Source organism: Aquarana catesbeiana, linkage group LG09 (genome assembly GCF_042186555.1).
Source record: "Aquarana catesbeiana isolate 2022-GZ linkage group LG09, ASM4218655v1, whole genome shotgun sequence".
Classification (NCBI taxonomy): Eukaryota; Metazoa; Chordata; class Amphibia; order Anura; family Ranidae; genus Aquarana; species Aquarana catesbeiana.
In genome coordinates this window covers 241685443-241706323 of record NC_133332.1, presented here as the reverse complement: position 1 = coordinate 241706323, position 20881 = coordinate 241685443, and the positions used below count along the sequence as shown (strand labels likewise).

Sequence of the window (20881 nt, the reverse complement as noted above, 5' to 3'; positions counted from 1 at the left end):
TGAAAATCTGCAAATCCAGGCAATTAGCCTCAGGTTTGACCAAAGGGCCCATGGTTTGATGTAAAATAAAAAAGGTCCTATCAAGGTCACAGGCCTATCCCTTATATGTCAGAATAAAAGTAGGCTGCAGCATCCGCCATCTGTCCTCTAAGCCCAGCCTTCATAGGAATGCACCAACCAGAAGCCAATCATAGAATTAGAAAATTCACAGGGCATGGTCAGGCAGTAGTCAGACAGAAGAAGTAACATATATTTTGCTGACTGATAAGGATTGGTTCACTCAAAACAGAATGGATATGCAAGGTTGAGTGCCTCAGATTTTAATCATCCATTAATTCCATTTTGACTGCATTATTGTATACTGATCTGCCAGGCTTGGCACAACTCACAATGTTAAGAGTCATTTTATCTTTGGGAAAGAATAGGATATCAGTTTGGAAGAATGATGTAAATGAACTCTAGCATTTTAACTAAATGCGAACCCTTACCTTGTAAAACAACCCATTCATTTTAAAATAGAAATGGATGAAAAACATTATAAATACTCTTTTTTTTATTTATTTATTTTTTTTTTACAAGTGATCACATATTCTCTGATCTCTCTAGTGAATGGCTGTGCAAGGGGGCGTGTCAGGACAAGTCTGACCATTGGAGGACAAGCAAGCTGTTCTCCCAGCACAGTCAGAAAACTGACTATGCTGAGATGGATGCGCTTTCATGCCTTGCGTGTTAAGTTTGAAATAGGAAAGCAGGGAGACTGGCAGGATCACCAGGGATTTCACACATATAAAGCAATACAAAGAGAACAGGATAATTTTTCTTACAAGTACATGGTACAACATATCAGAATATGAAATGTTAGGGTAATATATCCTTTAACCACTTCAGCCCCGGAAGGATTTACCCCTTCCTGACCAAGCCCTTTTTTGCGATATGGCACTGCGTCGCTTTAACTGACAATTGAACGTTGTTGTGCGACATTGTACCCTAACCATTCTTTTGGTGCTATGTGATCACCTCTGCAGTTTACATTTTTTGCGCTATAAACAAAAAAAAAATTTTGAAAAAAAAGCAATATTTTTTACTTTTTGCTATAATAAATATCCCCCCAAAAAATATATAAAAAAACAAATTTCTTCTCAGTTTAGGCCAATATGTATTCTTCTACATATTTTTTGTAAAAAAAAATTCACAATAAGCGTATATTAATTGGTTTGCACAAAAGTTATTGCGTCTACAAAATAGGGGATAGATTTATTGCATTTTTATTATAAAATTTTTTTTATTTAGTAATGGGGATCTGCGATTTTTATCATGACTGCGACATTGCAGCGGACAGATTGGACACTTTTGACACTATTTTGGGACCACTGGCATTTATACAGCGATCAGTGCTATAAAAATGCACTGATTACTGTGTAAGTGTCACTGGCAAGGAAGGGGTTAAACACTAGGGGCGATCAAGGGGTTAGGTGTGTTCCCTGGGTGTGTTCTAACTGTAGGGGGGATGGGCTCACTAGAACATGACAGAGATCACTGCTCCCGATCACTGGGAGCAGTAGATCCCTGTCATGTTGCTAGGCAGAACAGGGAAATGCCCACTAGCCGCTGATGACGCAGTGTCGTACAGGTACGTTGTTTTGCGCACCCGTGCCACTTTGCCAAGGTATATCTGCGTGAGCTGGTCGGCAAGGGGTTAATGTAAAAAAAAAATTTTGTATTGCCTGGATGTTCCTGAGAAGAATAGTCAGATTTAAAATTACACATCTAGACTTTGTGTACAGAGCTAAACAAACAATTTTATGTTTACTGTACCAAAACCTGCTATTCATATTACACACAGCTTCCTTCTGTAACACCTCCCTGACTTGCAAAGGCAGGAGCCCAAAACTGGGAACAGGGTAGGTTAGCATTTCACCCGTCCATTAGGGGCGCAGGGGTGCCGCCCCCTAATCCATGCGCCCAGCCCCTAGTCTTCATGCAGGGTGCCGGATGCATGGATTTCTCAACTGATGACATGGGAAGGCTTTTAGGCATCCAAAATGGCTTGCACATTTGAAGCCATTTTGGATGCCTAAAAGCCTTCCCATGTCATCAATTGAGCGCTGGACCTGGAGGCAGTCTCGTTTGCATTTCATGATATGTTAATTTATGTCACGCATTTGGGACCAGCTCTTCTAGAATTAGATTTCGGACCCTTAAGGTCTATGAGATCTATATGATCTCTTTAGGACTGTGAGTGTTACTGCAGTGTCGGATCCTGAAGTGGGGTCTTTGGAGATCATTTGCTTAACCTTGCCTGGAGCTGTTACTATATTATATATTTGGCTGCTTATGAGGTAGCCAAATCTCTTGGTAAGAGGCTGCACGATTGGAGTGTTGGTGCTGCTGGAGGATCCTTCTGTCTATCTCTTCATCATATAGCAACCAATCTATGCTCAAGTGTATGGACTAACTACATCCACTTTTGGGTCCCACGATTTGAGAGAGTCTTTATTGACATTTACATGTGTTTGCATGATTGTCTGACTCATTTAAAGGGATAGCGCACATTTTTTTAATCATATGATTTTCATGTACGGCCTTCATTTCATGCTAGCTGCTATATGTGTCTAAATTGGAGGGCTGTATCCCAGCACTGGTATTTGTAAATATTATTTTGCATCTTATTGAATCGCATTATATGTTACTTTTAGGTAAAAAAACAACATGAAAAGTTATACGGTGACCTAGTTTCTAGAGCTCCAGTAAAGTTATATTCTGTTCTTCCACAGGCTTCAACGGGAGGAAGGCGATGGAGCTTGGTGCCCCGCAGGTTTGCTTCAGCCAGAGGATGTCCAATTCTTACAGATACATCTACACAAACTGTATTTCATCACATTGATTGGAACCCAAGGACGTCATGCTCGAGCTACTGGTAAGGAATTTGCCAGATCCTACCGTGTGGATTACAGCCGAAATGGAGATAGATGGCTTTCATGGAAGGACCACCAAGGCCAGCAGGTGAGACAAACGGTAGCATCACAAGCAGAAAGATCATATTCTTCAATAACGTGTAAATTTCTGTTCACACCAAAGCGCAATGTGGGAAAGGTGCTTTCCACGTGCAGGTCCTGCACAACAGGTGAATGCACTGCCCCTGTGAGATGCAGGCAGATGCCAAGTAATTCTTAATGGCACCCCAAATGCATCTCACAATTGCAGCGCATTTGTGGCTGCCAAATCACATGATCACGCAATACCTTGCACTTTGGTGCAGTGCGATATGAAAAAGTAGTTATTGCACTACTTTTTCCATGTTTCAGTGAATTCTGCAGCCCATTCAAATGAATGGGCTGTTAAAACCAGACCACATGGGAACATGCATGTTCAGTTGTAGACCGGCCCTTATACCATGTTGTCTTTGCTCAATATGAAATCTGCCTAAACTTTCACCTTGAAATGGGAACTGAAAAAAAAAAAAACGATAAAGCATGATCTTAATTTGCTCCAATGGGTGGAAAAAATTCCTTCCTGATCCCCCAAGAGGCAATCAGATATTCCCTGGGTCAACTATATCTATAAATGTTAGTATCCATTAATATTATGTGCATTTAGGAAAGAATCCAGGCCTTGAGGAAGCCTTTTCCACAGCTCTTCACAGCATCTTCACAGCCTCTGGTTCAACTATGTCTACTGTATTAACCATGCTTGGTGTTTGAAAGACCCTGAAGACACAGTCTATAGCTTTCCATCTGCCCCCTCAAACCACAACATACATGGTCATATTCCTCTCTCAACAATGCAGATTAGTTGAGTAAGACCCATGACATTTCTGTATAGGTACAATGCCTTCTTCTCAATGGGTACACCTCATTCTTCTGTTGCGCACATCATTGACCATTCCATGTAGGTTAAATATGAAACAAACACTGCGAATAGCTTTCAAAAATAATATTATCCAAACTACGACATATTGTGCGATTTCTTTAACCGCAGAAAGGCCCTGAATCATTAACGCTGTAGAGTGGTGACTGATCTGTCACGTATCCTTGGCATAACTTCTGATAATTCTCATTAAGCCAAATTGAATGATGACCTTGCTGGTTTGTGAGCAATCAGCTAACTGAATTTCCCAATTAAATGTTTATTCCTTTACAAATAATACATTTCAGATGAAATAGTAGCCTAGTAGTCAGTGAAAACTATAGCTTCCCATCTGGCCCCTCAAACCACAACACGAATGATCATCTTGCTCTCAACAATATAGATTAGCTGAGTAAAACCTATGATTCCCATGTAGGAACAATGCCTTCTTGTCAAAGGGTACACCTCATTCTTCTGTTGCGCACAGCAATGACCATTCCTTAGTCATGTAGGCCAAATAAGAAACAAACACTGCGCACAACTTTTCAAAAATAATATTCAAACTACCACATCTTTCGCGATTCTTATAACCGCAGAAAGGCCCTGAATTGTCACTACTGTATAGTGGAGACAGATCTCGCACGTATCCTTGACATAACTTCTGATAATTCTCATTAAGCCAAATTGAATGATGACCTTGCTTGTTTGAGAGTAACCAGCTAACTGAATTTCCCAATTAAATGTTTATTCTTTACAAATAATACACTTTTGATGGAGAGGGGTTGCTATTAGATGTGTGAAGGCAAATAGATAGAAATTACTGTCAATAAACAACCGATAGATAGATAGATAGATAGATAGATAGATAGATAGATAGATAGATAGATAGATAGATAGATAGATAGATAGATAGATAGATAGATAGATAGATAGATAGATAGATAGATAATATAAATATCACTGTGTCTTTTGTTCTCAGATAATCAAAGGCAATGTTGATGAATATGAAGTGGTCCTGAATGACCTAAGACCCCCAATAATTGCCAGTCACATTCGAGTCATCCCTGTCACCAAGGTCCCCATGACAGTGTGTATGAGGGTGGAGCTTTACGGCTGCGCCTGGTATGGTAAGTACTCATTTGTACTAAATAATAATAGGTTTAATAATGTTTTTTAATCAATTTCATTTACATTTGAAAAAAAAAAAGGTTACAAACTTAAAAATGATATTTTGGAAATGTTTTAATTATTTGTTTAAATTAAAATATTTCACAGAGAAACATTAATTGCATTTTATATACAGTGCATGATTCACAATTAAAAAAGAAAGCCCAAAACAATATATGGGATATTTGTATGCAGTGTTTCCTAATTATCTGACAAAAAAAAAACAGAAAACAAACATACAGACATTAGCACAGTGTTCCGTATTAACGTACCTGCCGCTTTTATAATTGCAGATGCCAAATTAAAACATAAAATTGCTGACATTCCCCCTCTCCATGCTGCCCTGTCCACTTGCCAATAGATGAAAGTAGGAGAATGTTCCAGTATTGGAATATGTTTTAGGCCAACCATACACGGTTCGAATCTCGGCTGGTTCCTGCAAAACTCCTCCTTCAGCAGGAACCGTCCGAGATTCTAACCATTAATGGCCCCCCCCCCCCCCCCCCCGCACCTGGAGAACATAATAGCTCAATGGAAGCAGTTTCCTAGTGTAAGTTTCTAGCATGCTGAAAAAAATTATTTGCCATAAATTATTGACGGTTCTGTTTGCTTCGCACAAGAAAGGTCTGCTCACTGTGCATAAGGCACAGCTGTTTGAACTGTGACACAATTAGTGAAAGCACCAGTAATGCATAGCTCAATCAATGACAAGCAGATCTCCCCAGATGAAAGCTTGCATTTGGAATTTCTAATATAAATTAATTTCTTTCATTCCAGATGGTCTGAAGTCCTACAGTATTCCCGAAGGAGAGACCTATATGGCTCCAGGACATCCAATAGCATATTTAAATGACTCCACTTATGATGGATACCTGGAGAAGAGGTACGCTAACTTGTTGACAACTGAGATTCAAAACCCAACTCCAGTCAAACTTTTGACTTCTGGTTAAAGTACAGAAGGAAAATAGCCTCTGCCAGGAATGTATTGTTTACTGGGTCTCTGTTGGGGATATAGTCCCTCACCAATGGGGAAACACAGACAAATAACTTTTTTGTAACAGTGGGGGAGGTTTAAAAATCCTGACAATGTTCTTTTTTTCTGTCTCTGACTTTCTGCCTTGTTGACTACAGAAGACAAAAATTCCCCCAGTGGGGTCAAATAAAGAGGTAAAAACCTATAACTGAAAGGTAAAGTCCCCCCCCCCCCCCCCCCCCAAGTGTTATATGTCTTAGTTTATTAATATATTATGGGATACCCACACAGGGTGATGTTTCCACACTATCTGGCATATATATTGTAGCGCATGCCTTGGCGTTTGATTTACATTGACTAAAAATATTTATTTTGCATTCTCCCCCCTTGAGCAGATTCATTGATCAGTATTGTTTGAAGTACAGTCCCCTCAATTTCTGTGATAGAATCATTGGAACGATATTTTTGATTGACTCGTACTAAAGCTCAATTTATTGTGTTAAGAGGCAAGTCAGACTTTTTGGTGGATACATGGCCCTGGTCCAATTAAAATGCTGCCACTATTTTTTAAGCTTTTTTTTGTGGTTTTTGTATCGAATACAATAACGTACAATATATTCTTAGTAAGAATTTTGTAGGGATATTTCTAAACTCTCAGTTCCCCATGTTTTTTCATGATAGCATGATAGCCATGTGGCAAAGGACCAGTTGCTAGAAAACCAAAAATAGAAGTTGAAGATACATCTAGCATACATGACGTGTAGGTCAGATAACCTCCAGCCTTGCCCAAACCTGCTAGACCATACCTTCCAACCCCCCCAACTATACGATAAAAGACATGACAACGTTTTGGAGTAAAATGGCCATTGCAGCCTTTTATTTAACAAAATACATAACTTCAGATAAATAACATACTTAACATAACAATCAGCCAAAAATTGCGAAAATAACGCTTGGTGGTCTTTAAGGGCAACAACACACAACTTGGTCACTGCGACAACCTTTTCTTCAACTTAGGCCTCCAGCCGCAACACACCAGCTTGGAGACAATCCTTATCATCCACAGTGACCTCCATTTACCTATTTGGAGTTAGACCCCTCGTTAACCGGAATGTACCCGAGAACCCCATAGCACTGATGGGTTCCGACTATTTTATAATCCAGACTTTTCCTCCTCCTCCAAAGACCCACCCTTGCGTGCCCCTCCACACCCTCAATGCCCTCTGAATTCCCTCTTGCAACCCCAGGGACCACAGATCAATGCCTACAGCATCGAGGTGCACCCCTTCAATCTCAAAATACCGCCGAGTATCAACTTCCAGCTCCCTATGCCATACAGCCAAACCCCCATTGTGAGTCACAAATCTACTCACCTCTTTATTTAGTTTAACGCGGGCCTTGTTAACCTTTTTAACCGACCAAGCCAAACGCTAAGACGTCCTGCCCACCATATCGGACCACACTATCAGCATCAAAGGGAATGCCGTGCGTAGACGCAGGAAGTCAAATTTCACATCGCATATAAGCTCACGCATGGACCTGGCCCCAGATCATTACCACCCACGTACAGCACCAAAATGTTAGGGGATTTATCAAGATGAGAGAAGCGATGCACCTCTGGCACTACCCTGCTCCACACCATTCCAGGTACCCCAATTCACCGAACCTGAGCCTTCTGTCTGTGGATGCCCAGCTGCCTACCATTAGGCCAGACATCTGCTTGTCTGGCCCCCCAAAACACGTAGGAATGACCCAGAATCCACACTAGGCTGACTTCTCCATATGAAAAAGAGGAAACAAACAAAACACGTAACAGCATAATCCCCCCGTTCCCCATCCACACAGACAAACAAAGACCCCTCAGTGGCCCTAATCCAGCAACAAATGAGGGTGAATGTAGAGCTTAAACCTGTCAGAATCCCAACGACCGATGCGCTTGATCGCCTCGTCATCCAAACCCGCCTGAGAAGCCTCTGTGGCCACCCCAATGCGAAAGGAGTGGGAGGAGTAGCTTTGAGGTTCATACCCCGCAGCCATTAGACACTTCCTGAATACCGCAATGAACTGAAAATAAGACAAAGCAGAACCATCCAAATGTACAAGGAAGGAACCCCGCCAAAGCCGGACGTACTGAAAGGAAGGACTCCACCGCCCTCACTGGTCAAATGAGTGAATCCGGAATGTGAAACACAACAATACGTATGCCTTTCCCGCTCTGGTAAGTTTTGGACTGCCATACCCATAAGCTAACCGAATCCCGTGAAAAAGCCACCTCTTGCACCAGCAGGCCCCCATGAGCCCGCTTAGAAGTGCGAACCAACTCACTCACCCGCAACGCCCCAAAGAAAGGCAAGTGCAAATGCTGCCCGAAATATGGAACACTCATAATCTTAGCTAAACAGTGAACTTAAGTGAACAAAAAGGTCAAGCAATATGGAAAAGGAAACCGGGCTACAAAGGTCCCTGCGCCTATGGGCTCTCCTGTACCCCTTGGCCGCCTGCTTATTCCAAAATTCTTTTGTGTAGTCCCTGCAACCTTCAGACACCAGCGCTGTGCCGGAGCGGAGGAGACATGTGCAGCTCTCGTCTCCCCTCCCGCCAAGCTCCACCTGTGGCAAGGATTCCTCCTGGACTCTCCCCCTGCTGAAGCCATAGCACGCTGGACTGAGGGGACCAGAGGGTCCCTGTCGGGTCTCCGAGATTGACGCTGAGCTCCGGGGAGGGGTCCGGACTGAGTCGCTCCAGGGCCGCCACCTCCGAGCACATGGGAGCCCCTGCCCCCTTGCAACCACTGCAGTGTCCTGCTACGTCACTAAGGTAGCCACCTGAGCCTGCAGCCAGTCTTTTCCCCGGGAGGCCACCGCAGCCCGCAGCTGGGATATTAGTTGCTCCAAGTCCACCATGAGAAATAGAGGGGAAACAGGACAGGTCCCAAGCTTCTTCTTCTCCTTGCAGCTCCCAACTGGCCCCCTCACTGATCACCCCTCCCCCTAAACTTCCCAGGACCCCTCCCAGCTCCAAACTCAACCCCCTGCCTTAAAGAGCCCTAACACTTTTCCTTGCCCCACTGTCCCACTTGAGGGAAACATTTATTCTATCTTTAAGCCAGAGGGCCCAGTGTCTCAATAATCTGGGGAGTTGTAGGTGGGGTTTAGCAAATGAATGCTCCTTTAGGAAATGGTCATTAAGGATTTGGATAATGTCCTGGAGTTGTGGTGGGTTCATAGATTTATACCTTCTTGCTACAGCCAGTTGGGCTGCTATGACGACCTATGTGATAAATGCTGGAATTGGTTGAGGCATGTCGGTTAATCCCACTCCAAGTAGGGCCAGACATGAGGAAATAAGCAAAAATAGCGTGGGCGACAGAGTTAATCAACTTATTAGTATCACTTTAGAATGTGATGAGAGCCAGGCAAAACCCCCGGGTGTGGTATAAGGTGCTGCGTTGACCACAGTTGAGCCATCAGTTTGGAAAATGAATAAGTTATTTTAAAGTGACAGACCTCCTTCAATTACAATATTTGTGTTGCTTATCAGATCACAGTGGCCATTATCAAAGGCTATAAAATACACACTCCTGATTATTTGATGCTATTACCATACTACTGTATATTACAAATATACCTTCTTGCATGACATTTTTATCCAAAATCATCCTCTGATATCTTATTTGTTTAAAAATGCAGGCGGCTGTTTGACGGTTTGGGACAGCTGACAGATGGAGTGCTAGGGTTAGATGACTTCACGCAGAGTCACCAGTATCGCGTTTGGCCAGGCTACGATTACGTTGGCTGGAAAAATGAAAGTACACGAAATGGATATGTAGAGGTTGAGTTCCAGTTTGATAGGCCAAGAAACTTCACTTCTATGAAGGTAAACCCCCAACCTACCTATCTGAACTATTTATATCAATTGCCTTGTTTATTCATTATATGTGGATTAGAATTGTATTGCCCACAGCAGGCAATCAAACATTTTGTTTTTATTCTCTCAATTCAGATTCAGAAACTGAAAGAAAATGTCTGTTTCTCCAAGCAATATAGCCAAATCTTTGATAATTTAGGCCTTCAGAATGGAAAATTAGGCAACTTGGTTTAATTTTAAAGGGTTTAGTCCATCCAAAATTAATATTTCAGTGTTTGGTGTATACTGGAGAATTACACTACTTAACAGTAGCTGCTCTCTTGAGGGCTCTATTGGTGGGATCTCTGTGCCTGCTCTGGGTTCCCAGGTCTGCACTCCTATTGTGGCCATTATGAGGTGTTTTCACTCTCCTCACTGGATTGTAATATAGATCAACATCCATCCTTAAAGTGGAAGTCCACCCTAACACTTAAATTCTCACCCTGCAATCATTAATGTGAGCTAAGTTCAGCCTTCTGTCTCAAAATGAAAAAAATCCAGTTTCTCTACCTTTATTTTGCCGAATCCAGTGCCGTTACATGACTTCAATTTTACTTCCCTCTGAGACTAAAATCAGCCAGTGGATGTGGTTCCTGAAAGCTAGTCACATCATTCCTGCGAGGGACATTGTTCCTGTGTAGCCTGTGGACATATGAAGGATGGGAGGAGCTGATCATAGAATCCTGCCCAGTGTTCTCTCATTGTAAATCCTAATTCATGAGAAAATTAAGAAATAAAAAGGCCTGTCCACATAGGACACGGGGATGGGGGGTGCACATATACAGTATAGCTGTGCGCAGGAGAGGGGAGCTGGACATGGGGGTGGGGAGGGAACTGTCAGTGTAGCTGGAAGTGTTCTGGGGTCTCAGCTCACAGTCTACAATAATCATAGTACAGGCAACCACACTAAGGCTCTGTTTCCACTAGTGTGACTTGTCATGTGACTTTGGGCACATAAAGTCACATGACAAGTCACAGCCCATTGATTTCAATGGTACCCGTTCCCATCTATGCGACTTTGAAAATCAGCGACTTTGAAAAGGTACCTGCAATGCTTTGATGCGACTTTGATCCAGAGAGTGTAAAGTTGGATCAACGCTGCACTTAAAGTTGCATCAAAGTCACACTCCAAAGTCGCACCCTAGCCTTGGGCTACGTTTCCACTAGTGCAACTCCAAAGCTGTGCTATTTAGAGTGCAGCTTTGATCCAAATTTATACTCTGGATCAAAGTGGCATCAAAAGTTGCAACAAAGTAGTGCAGGCACCTTTTCAAAGTTGCTGATTTTCAAAGGCGCATAGATGGGAACGTTTGCCATTGAAATCAATGTCATGTAACTTATGTGTCTAAAGTCGCATGACAAGTTGCACTAGTAGAAACGGAGCCTTAAACTCATTACTTATGTGTAATGCCCTCAGCTGGGCGTGTGGCACACCGTACGCACAGTGCCATGCAGAAACAACCACTGCAGCATGTTGCATTGTATTCTATCTATAACAAACAGAACATGCTTCCAAAGCCCCCTCTCTCTCTCTCTCTCTCTCTCTCTCTCTCTCTCTCTCTTTCTCTCTCTCTCTCTCTGTCTCTCTCTCTCTCTCTCTCTCTCTCTCTCTCTCTCTGTCTCTGTCTCTCTATCTCTGTCTCTCTCTCTCTCTGTCTCTCTGTCTGTCTCTCTGTCTCTCTCTCTCTCTCTCTCTCTCTGTCTCTCTCTCTCTGTCTCTCGAAACTGCTATCCAAAACAAGGCTATGAAGACAGGAGGAGATCTGAGAGAAGGGATGGGGGCAGGCCTAGGCAAGACGGGCGGTTAAAATGAACAGTAGGCATGCCTGTGTAGAAGAGAAGGACATTTTCAGGAAGTGAGAGGCAGCATGCAGAATTCAGAAATAAGGAAGTAAGGTTGTCCCTGAAGAACAGGAAGAAGCTGATTGTCTGGCTTTGATTAGACTTTCTAAGCTTGGCAATCAGCTATACAGAAAATGAATAATGTCAAAGATACAGATATTTTACACATAATTAATAGAAAAATTAAAATTTTTGACTGGACTTCCACTTTAATATTTTTTTATTAAAATGATGATTACATTTAATGGTCCAAAGTCACAAAGCCCAAAATGAATGATGACATATAATTTTTTACAGGTCCACTGTAACAACATGTTCAGTAAAGGGGTGAAGATTTTTCAGAAGGCTGAGTGCCTCTTTAAATCACGTCAACAATCTGACTGGGAGCCAGAGTCTGTGGGGGTGGTGACCGTGCTGGATGACAAGAACCCAAGTTCCCGGTTTGTCATAATCCCATTACAGCAACGAGTGGGGAGTTTCATCCTCTGTAGATTTTACTTTGCCGACACGTGGATGATGTTCAGCGAGATCTCCTTCCAGTCAGGTAACGTATTGCTAGCCATTGTGTGTTTGCGCCTACATTTTTGCCAGAGTCAGACCTCAAATTTTTTGTTTAGATAAAATGCAAAAAAATTATATTCCCAAATCAATTATTGAAACCCATCTTGCAATTTTATTGATCATCTTACTGTTTTACAGATATGGACATTGCAGTGCCCACTAGTGTCACTCTGGCTCCTACTACTGTCCGGGCAGCCACCACTGAAACGCCATTCCTGAATGCTACTGAGAGAAATTTGGGTCAGTGTTAAACACTGTTTATGGTCCTCACTAAGGATAAGCGTCAACTAATTTTGCAATTGAGCTGAATTGAGCTTTTTACAAAAAAAGATAAAATAGTGAGGCAAAAGAGGGGCTTTTGTGGTACAAGAAAAGGTCCTTGCTAGTTAAATGGATCTTCCATAACCCTCAGAGGCCATTTAGAGCCCGTTGCACTCGTAAACGGATCAAAAATCACTTTGATTTTTGAACCACTAATATCTCCCAATTTTCTCCAAATGTTTAGGGCAATGAAAACTCTATATTTTGCCCTCTTTACTTTTCAAATGCCTGATTGTGGCCTCCCTCAGTAAAATGTCCCCGACTTTCCAAACTCTGAAGTCCAATTGTCACAAGTTTAATAAAAGGCCTTGAGCGATTAAATGACTGTCTTTCAACAATTAAAGGCCTGGCTGTTTCCTTTAATTATCAATTCCCTTTGATCTTCCATAGTATCCTTGCTATGACCTTCTTCAATGAAGTGCAAAATTAATACCTTCAAAGTCACCAACACAATTATCTTTAACAATAAAATGCCTATTGACAACCCTCAACTCATGCCACCATGACCTTTAGCACTCAAGTATCTAAAAGAAACTTAAACCAAAATAGGCTACAACCCTCTTAATAAATAAGGTCCAACTGAATCTTTCTAAGCAAGACATTGATCTACCCTCTTCTGAATTGCTATTTCCCACTGAAGCCTATTTTTTTTTTAAATAACTGTATCCATTTTTTAAATTTTGGTTTAATTGGGGGGAACGTTCTAATAGGTTTTTATTTTTATTTATACCTCATTAGCTATATATTTACTCACTTCCTGCCCCTTTGACACCAAGACAAGAAATGGTAGAAGAGTGATTATCACTGGGACAGAAAGGCAAAAAACATAATTAGAAGTTAACTTTCCCTGCTCTACTAAAACTATGTTTTTACGTTTTCTGTGACCCCGTTAGAGGAATTCCTCATCATTTCTTGTCCTCCCAGGAAATGAGGGGAAATCTCCCTAATAGGGACACAGCAATAAAGGAGTTGGACTATTAGCTATTACATTGTTCTACAGTACCTTGAAAAAGTATTCATACCCCTTGAAATTTAACACATTTTGTCATGTTACAACCAAAAACGTAAATGTATTTTATTGGGATTTTATGTGATAGACCAACACAAAGTGGCACATAATTGTGAAGTGGAAGGAAAAACATAAATGGTTTACAATTTTTTTTACAAATAACTATCTGAAAAGTGTGGCGTGCATTTGTATTCATTGCAAGTCTTTTTGGGTATGTCTCTACCAGCTTTGCACATCCAGAGAGAGAAATGTTTGCCCATTCTTCTTTGTAAAATAGCTCAAGCTCTGTCAGATTGGATGAAGAGCATCTGTGAACAGCAATTTTCAAGTCTTGACACAGATTCTCAATTGGATTTAGTTCTGAACTTTGACTGGGCCATTATAACACATGAATGTGCCTTCATCTGAACCATTCAGTTGTAGCTCTGGCTATATGTTTAGGGTCCTTATCCTGCTGGAAGTTGAACCTCCGCCCCAGTCACAAGTCTTTTTCAATCTTTTAGGCCAAAAAGTTAAATGTTAGTCTTATCTGACAAGAGTACCTTCTTCACATGTTTGCTGTGTCCTGTGTTGCGTTCTCGCAAACTGCAAACAGGACTTCTTATGGCTTTCTTCTTGCCACTCTTCCATAAAGGCCAGATTTGACAACTAATAGTTGTCCTGTGGACAGATTCTCCCACCTGAGCTGTGGATCTCTGCAGCTCCTCCAGAGTTACCATGGGCCTCTTGGCTGCTTCTCTGATTAATGCTCTCCTTGCCCCGCCTGTCAGTTTAGGTGGATGGCAATATCTTTGTAGGTTTGCAGTTGTGCCATACTCTTTCCATTTTCGGATGATGGATTGAACAGTGCTCCATGATATGTTCAAAGCTTGGAATTTTCTTTTATAACCTAACCCTGCTTTAAACCTACTGACATATAATCACACACATAGGTTGGACTTGATGGACTTGTGTCTTTTTTCAACCTCACCTCCTATGTAACTATGTAACTATATGAGTAAGGGGGGCTGAATACAAATGCATGCCACACTTTTCACATATTTATTTGTAAAAAAAAATGAAAACCATTTATCATTTTCCTTCAACTTCACAATTATGTGCCACTTTGTGTTGGTCTATCACATAAAATCCCAATAAAATAAATTTACGTTTTTGGTTGTAACGTGACAAAATATGGAAAATTTCAAGGGTTATGAATACTTTTTCAAAGCACATTATGTAGCCCTTCTTACTGATTGCATTTGTTTATATTTGTTGTGTAAACCATGATAATGAATTGGAGCTCCACTGCCCACATCCTTACATATCTCATTAATACTACCCTTTGTCTCTTTGTTTTGTTTCCCAGAAACCACTTTCCCATTCACCATCAGCCGACCAGTTGCCAGAAACGAGGAGCCTAAAACATCTGTTCTGATTGGCTGTTTGGTGGCCATAATTCTTCTACTTGTTGTTATAATAGTTTTGATCCTGTGGAAGCAATACATACAGAAGCGTCTGGAAAAGGTAAACAAAAAACACAGAAACATGGGGACCAGCCAGGCTGTGTGCTCCGATAAGGGTCTGGTATGGATTTTGGGGGGACCCTCACGCTTTTTTTTCGGCGTGGGGGGTGCCCCTTAAAATCCATACCAGACCAAAGGGCCTGGTATGCTCTTGGAGGGGGAACCCATGCCATTTTTTTTTTTAATTTGGCGTGGAGTTCCCCTTTAAGATCATCAGAGCACAAGTTGCGTGCCAAAGTTGGATCAGTTAAGACGATATTCAATGGGCTGAAGTAGGATCAAAGTCGGATCAAAGTCGGATCAAAGTAGTGCAAGGAGCATTTTAAAAGTCGGACCGACTTGTGTCGGACCAGTTAAGTTTTCATTCGTCATGAGACATGAGCTCCCAATGTCGGAGAGTTGGTCGTACTAGTGTGAACCCGGCCTGAATAGTATAGGTCCTCTGTGCCTACTCCGAGCTTCAGAACACTTCGACCCTTCTGACTCTCTAGGTTTAGTAATGTTTCTTGCAACCAAAGGAGTTTGTCACAACTAGCTTTCAGCATACAAAAAAAGGCATCAGGCAAAGAAATAAAATTTCTGCTGTATTGACATAATTCAATGTCAATAATCAGGTGTATCAACAGCTGTAAACAGACAGATAAACAGCTATAAATTGTGAACCTAATATAACTGGCATACAATGAACTAGCTAACCGGGCTCAGCATAGCTGTAACAATAACCCTGAAATGTAACTATGACAGCTGGAATAGGAAAATACTGGATCAAGCGGCTATGCTACTACAGAGCACCCAGGGATATGCTAGGCCTATGCTGTAGTTAAAGCGGTAGTAAGTACGTCTCGACAGAAACATAAAAGAAATGACCCCCCTGCAGGTTTAAATCATAATGTACTAGTATGCACAGCATATTAGTAAATTAGGACACACTTACCTACAAATTGAACCCTCCAGCGATGCGCTGTCAGGGCTCTCCCCAGTTCCCAGCGCTTCCATCTTCACCTGGTCTTCTTTCTGGGTTTCGTATCTTCAGCCACTTGATTGGCCAAGCCAATGTGACGACCCCCCCCCCCCCAGCACATGCATGCAGGAGCCACATCGCTGCAGAACGCAGATTGGGTCATACATGTGGTCTGAGCTGCGCCGCATGTGTGGCTCAGATCACATTACCCGCTGACACGCAAAGAGGGGTCTCTTCTGTTATAAAAAGCCTGCCGGTCAGCAGAATAGTACATTGCTGACTTTAGTACCACTTTAACTACTCGCCTTTTGGCCAATTTTAACCCCTTCATGCCCAGGTCAATTTTCCGTTTTCAGCGCTGTCACCCTTTGAATGACAATTGCACGGTCATGCAACACTGTACCCAAAAATACATTTTTTTGGGTGGCATTTAATCACCACTAGGGTTTTTTTTTTTTGCTAAATAAACAGACTGAAGATTTAGAAAAAAAAAAATTCATAGTTTGTTATAAAATTTTGCAAACAAGTAATTTTTTTCCTTCACTGATATGCGCTGACGAGGCTGCACTGATAGGTGGCACTAATGAGGAGGCACTGAGGGGCACCGATTGGCAGCACTGGTGGGCACTCTTGAGACTACACTGATAATCAGTGCCCTGATTATCAGTGTACATGTCCCTTTTACAAAAGTCAGTTATCGGCTCTCTTCTCCCTTCCTCACGCTGTCAGTGTGAGGAATGGAGTGCCGATAACCGACTTCTGTTTACATACTTGACCAGCTCTCCTCCATACCTGCGTACCGCAGTACTTGGCTACACATATTATTACTAAACAAAAAACTTTGAAAGAAGTTATAGTTTTTCCTAAAAGATTGTTTATCTGCTAGGTTTTTGAGAAACCATTTGGCAAAATGTACATGCACATTTCAATATAGGTTGTAAGTGTCCTTCTGTGTCGGAGAACTGATACTCTTTGACTTTCTAGGCTCCACGCCGGATTCTGGAAGAAGATGCCACTGTTCGCCTTTCCTTCTACAGCTATACTATTGGCAGCAACAACCAGACTCAAATCCATCAGTCCAACCCAACATATGAAAGGATATTCCCTCTGGATCTCGACTACCAGCAACCCACCAAACCACTACGCAAGCTTCCTGAACTGTCACAGAGTGCGGAGGATTCAGGTAAAAGCCCTGGCTGGCACTGATGCCTAAGTGGGTCGTTTAAGGCTTCTTTCAGCAACTTTGCCCACTAAGGTGTGAAATCATACTATCCCAGCAGCATTGCCTGAAATCTACTTTGTCATAAAACTTTTACAGCCTGGGCTCATCATGTTATCCAGCAACATCTATTTTCTTGTTACTATGAATATCTAAAACCTTCTGACCAAAATCATTCCACTCTCAAGTCACAAAGGCATTAATGTGTATTTGATTGAAAATCTTAAATGTGTTCCCAGCTTGCAGTGGAGACTACGCTGAGCCAGATCTGACCAAGTCCACCCCACACCAGGGATTTCAGAACAGTGTTCCACACTATGCAGAAACAGATATTGTCAATCTTCAAGGGGTGACCGGGAACAACATGTACGCTGTGCCTGCCCTCACTGTGGACTCACTCACTAAGAAAGACATCAGTGTAGGTGAATTCCCACGCGACCAGTTGCGGATGAAAGAAAAACTTGGCGAGGGTCAGTTTGGAGAGGTACGTTGAACAGTCAAGTCTTCCTAAGAAAAGGGTTAAGTCCATTTTTCTCTTCCTTTTAGAAAATGACATGTAATGATTTTGCCATTACTCCCCCATGCATTAGGACATCCCACAGTTTCAAATAATTCAGTAGCAGAAAAGTATGTAGCTGCCTCTTCTTTTAAAAATACTAGCTCCTTAGCTGTCATGCTGATCCAATGATATGCATGCCTGTTCAAGGTTAGAAAACCACTGAAGCAAGAGACAGAAAAAGTCATATAAAACAGTTGTCTATCTTTCCCTGAATCTTTCACATCTAGGGAAGGGAAAGGAGAAAGTAGAGGGTATCGGGGGACCCTCAATGCATTGGTTATTTGCCCTTGTAAAATAGTACCAATCCTTCCTGAATGAGCCAAAAATATTATTTTTATATACACAAATGCTTCCAAGTTCACGTTTGCCACTACATTGGCTAAATCTGGAGTAACAAAATAATAAAGTGCAAAATGCAAGACCAAAAAGATGTAGTGCACACCATAATGTGTCAAACAAACACGAATGCCAACCATTTCCTGGAATTTATACCCTCCCATCTTGAAAACCACTGGTTGTAAATCACACCTGTTTACGCTCCGCCAATGAGGATGTTTATAGCAGGTGGTGTGCTTTTAATCCCTCCCTCTGTTCATTATTATTCAAAAGGGGGGGCAATTACAATGAACTTCATTGAGGTCCATGAGAAAGGAAACTATGAATGGGAGGGACAGGGTGCCCATTTTCATCGCCTTTTTACCTTCTCCCTCTGTCTGGATGCATATGTTCATAGGGAAAGAAGTAACCAATAAATTACCTACTGCATGCCCTAAAGGGATACAGCACCCATATGTCACTGTATGCTTTCTATCTATGCCATTACACATTTTGTGTATTATTGGAATCTCTATAGAGAGATTCTGAGTTGACAAGATCATTTATGTCTTATTTGCCATATGTACATAAGATTAAAGACATACATGGTAAGCCTTGAGTTGGAATTTATAATGTATGTAAAGCCAACAATTTTTTTCAGTTTTGGAAAAAGTAGGGAATGGTTAAGATAAAATGTTTTGTTCTGTTTGTGTTCCATCATGAGATTTCTCTACACTTCCTGTCCCAAAGACACCGCAGGAATTAGGAGGTGATCTCTCCCCAAAGTTAGGGGATAGTCCCCCTTAGACAGTTGTCACTAGTTTCTCCCTTACTTTCATTCCATCCTTGCTTTAAATTTAATTGGCTGCAGTACTAGTTTTAGTGTGCAGATGTCACTGTTATTCAATTCATTTACAGGAAAGACATGTCAGCTAACTAACCATGTACAGCAAAATTATTACATATTACATTTTGAAAAAAAATAGACAAAGCAGAGAGAATTAGTAAAGTGAGCCCATTAGAATACCCACTGTTAGCTGCAGAATGTTGATTTCTGATTGGTTGATATGGGTCACTCTGTATTATTTTTTTGCATTGTTCTAATAAAATTGTTCCAGTAATGCTGTCTTTGTTTTTGTTCTTTTTTTTTACAGGTCCACTTGTGTGAGGTGGAGGGGCTGCAAGACTTTCTTGAAATGTCCTCAAGTGAGTGCAGTAATCAGCCGGTTCTGGTGGCCGTGAAGATGCTGAGAGCCGACGTTACCAAAACTGCAAGGTAGAAGATTTGCTAATGTCTCTGCGTTAACATAAAGTCGGTATAGTAAAGGGACTGTTCCATTTGTGTCAAAAATTTGAATGGATCTTTCATGAGATAGTAATATATAGCAGTTTTTAGCGGAGCACCATTATATGCATATGGATTACATACAGTACATGGTCTATGGGAAATGACAAACCATTACCTCAAACTAGATAGTTAGAAAGTAGCCGCTTTAGGTTAGGATGCCGAAATGCTGGCTACAGGCCTCTGGTTCCAGACACTATCCTCTGTAGTTCTCAAGGTGTGATGTTAAGCACGAGAATTTACAAAACAGCGATGAAAAGCATATTAAAGCCATGAAAATCATCATAAAGGTGTATTTCTTTGGCCCTGAGGAAGTTAAAGAGTTCCCACCTAGTGGCTGATTGATTTATTTTTACTGGTATTATTTTTTTAGGGTTGCGGTACATTCAGAGGCCACACAAAAAGATTGTTTGTTTCACACACAATGCTTGCACGGTTTAGTAAAGCTTATGAGGTTTGCTGCAGTGCATGTAATGTTTAAAACAACTATCAGTTTAAAGACCATCTGAGACTTGTTTACTTCACTAACGCCCCTTTTATTTCCAAATCACCAGAAATGACTTTCTAAAAGAAATAAAGATCATCTCTAGGTTGAAGCATCCAAACATCATTCGCTTGCTTGGTGTATGCGTCCGGGATGACCCCTTATGTATGATAACTGAGTATATGAAGAACGGAGATCTCAACCAATTTCTCTCCCAACGAGAGATCCGCAGCCAGTTTACCACTGCTAACAACATACCATCTGTCAGGTAGGTGGCCTTACCCCACTTTTTCTTTGCTCATCCTTGTATTTTTTGGAATGAATAGAGTTTTTTTGTATGTCTGAAAGCTAAGCTAAGAAAAAGATTCAACTGGTATTGGTTTAGGGCAGTGTTCTCCAAACTGCAACCCAGGGACCAGATGTGGCCCTTTGCTTGCCTTTATCTGGCCCTTCCTTCCACTATTCCTTCCCCCGATAACAATTATGGAGCACTATTCCTCCCACTGACACCAAGAAAGGGCAGAATTTTTCCCACTGATACCAATGATGGGGCACTATTCTTCCCTGTCACGCTTATCCCTAACGCAGCTTGTCAGACATTAAAGCTCGCTACTGTGTTTTTAACCTATAGCAGCTTCCTTTTACATAAGGCAAGCAGGTCTACCGGTACTTGGTTGCCCCCAGAACTTATACACAATGCCATAGTGCCTGGCCACCACACCAGGGCAGGCGCGAACTGAGCAGAGCAAACTGTTACTTGCGGTTGGCAGACAGGCAGAGTGGTGCAATGACAGTCCAGGTAAAAGGGGGGCAGATTTCAGAGAATAGTTGTTATCCGATCCGAGGTCATACACAGGGAAATCAAATC

The 20881-nt window shown here is 41.7% G+C and overlaps 1 protein-coding gene across 2 annotated transcripts in view; it reads left to right on the top strand.

The window, feature by feature from the left end:
* Positions 1 to 20881, top strand: part of LOC141108440 (discoidin domain-containing receptor 2-like) — a 311526-nt gene that overhangs the window by 258534 nt on the left and 32111 nt on the right. For both annotated transcript variants that reach the window (XM_073600047.1, XM_073600046.1), the window contains exons 5-15: positions 2775 to 3003; positions 4826 to 4973; positions 5791 to 5896; positions 9676 to 9862; positions 12032 to 12278; positions 12434 to 12535; positions 14974 to 15131; positions 17076 to 17274; positions 17550 to 17794; positions 19339 to 19460; positions 20084 to 20281. In XM_073600047.1, the coding sequence (XP_073456148.1) occupies positions 2775 to 3003; positions 4826 to 4973; positions 5791 to 5896; positions 9676 to 9862; positions 12032 to 12278; positions 12434 to 12535; positions 14974 to 15131; positions 17076 to 17274; positions 17550 to 17794; positions 19339 to 19460; positions 20084 to 20281 (1941 nt within the window). The remainder of the gene's footprint in view (positions 1 to 2774; positions 3004 to 4825; positions 4974 to 5790; positions 5897 to 9675; positions 9863 to 12031; positions 12279 to 12433; positions 12536 to 14973; positions 15132 to 17075; positions 17275 to 17549; positions 17795 to 19338; positions 19461 to 20083; positions 20282 to 20881) is intronic.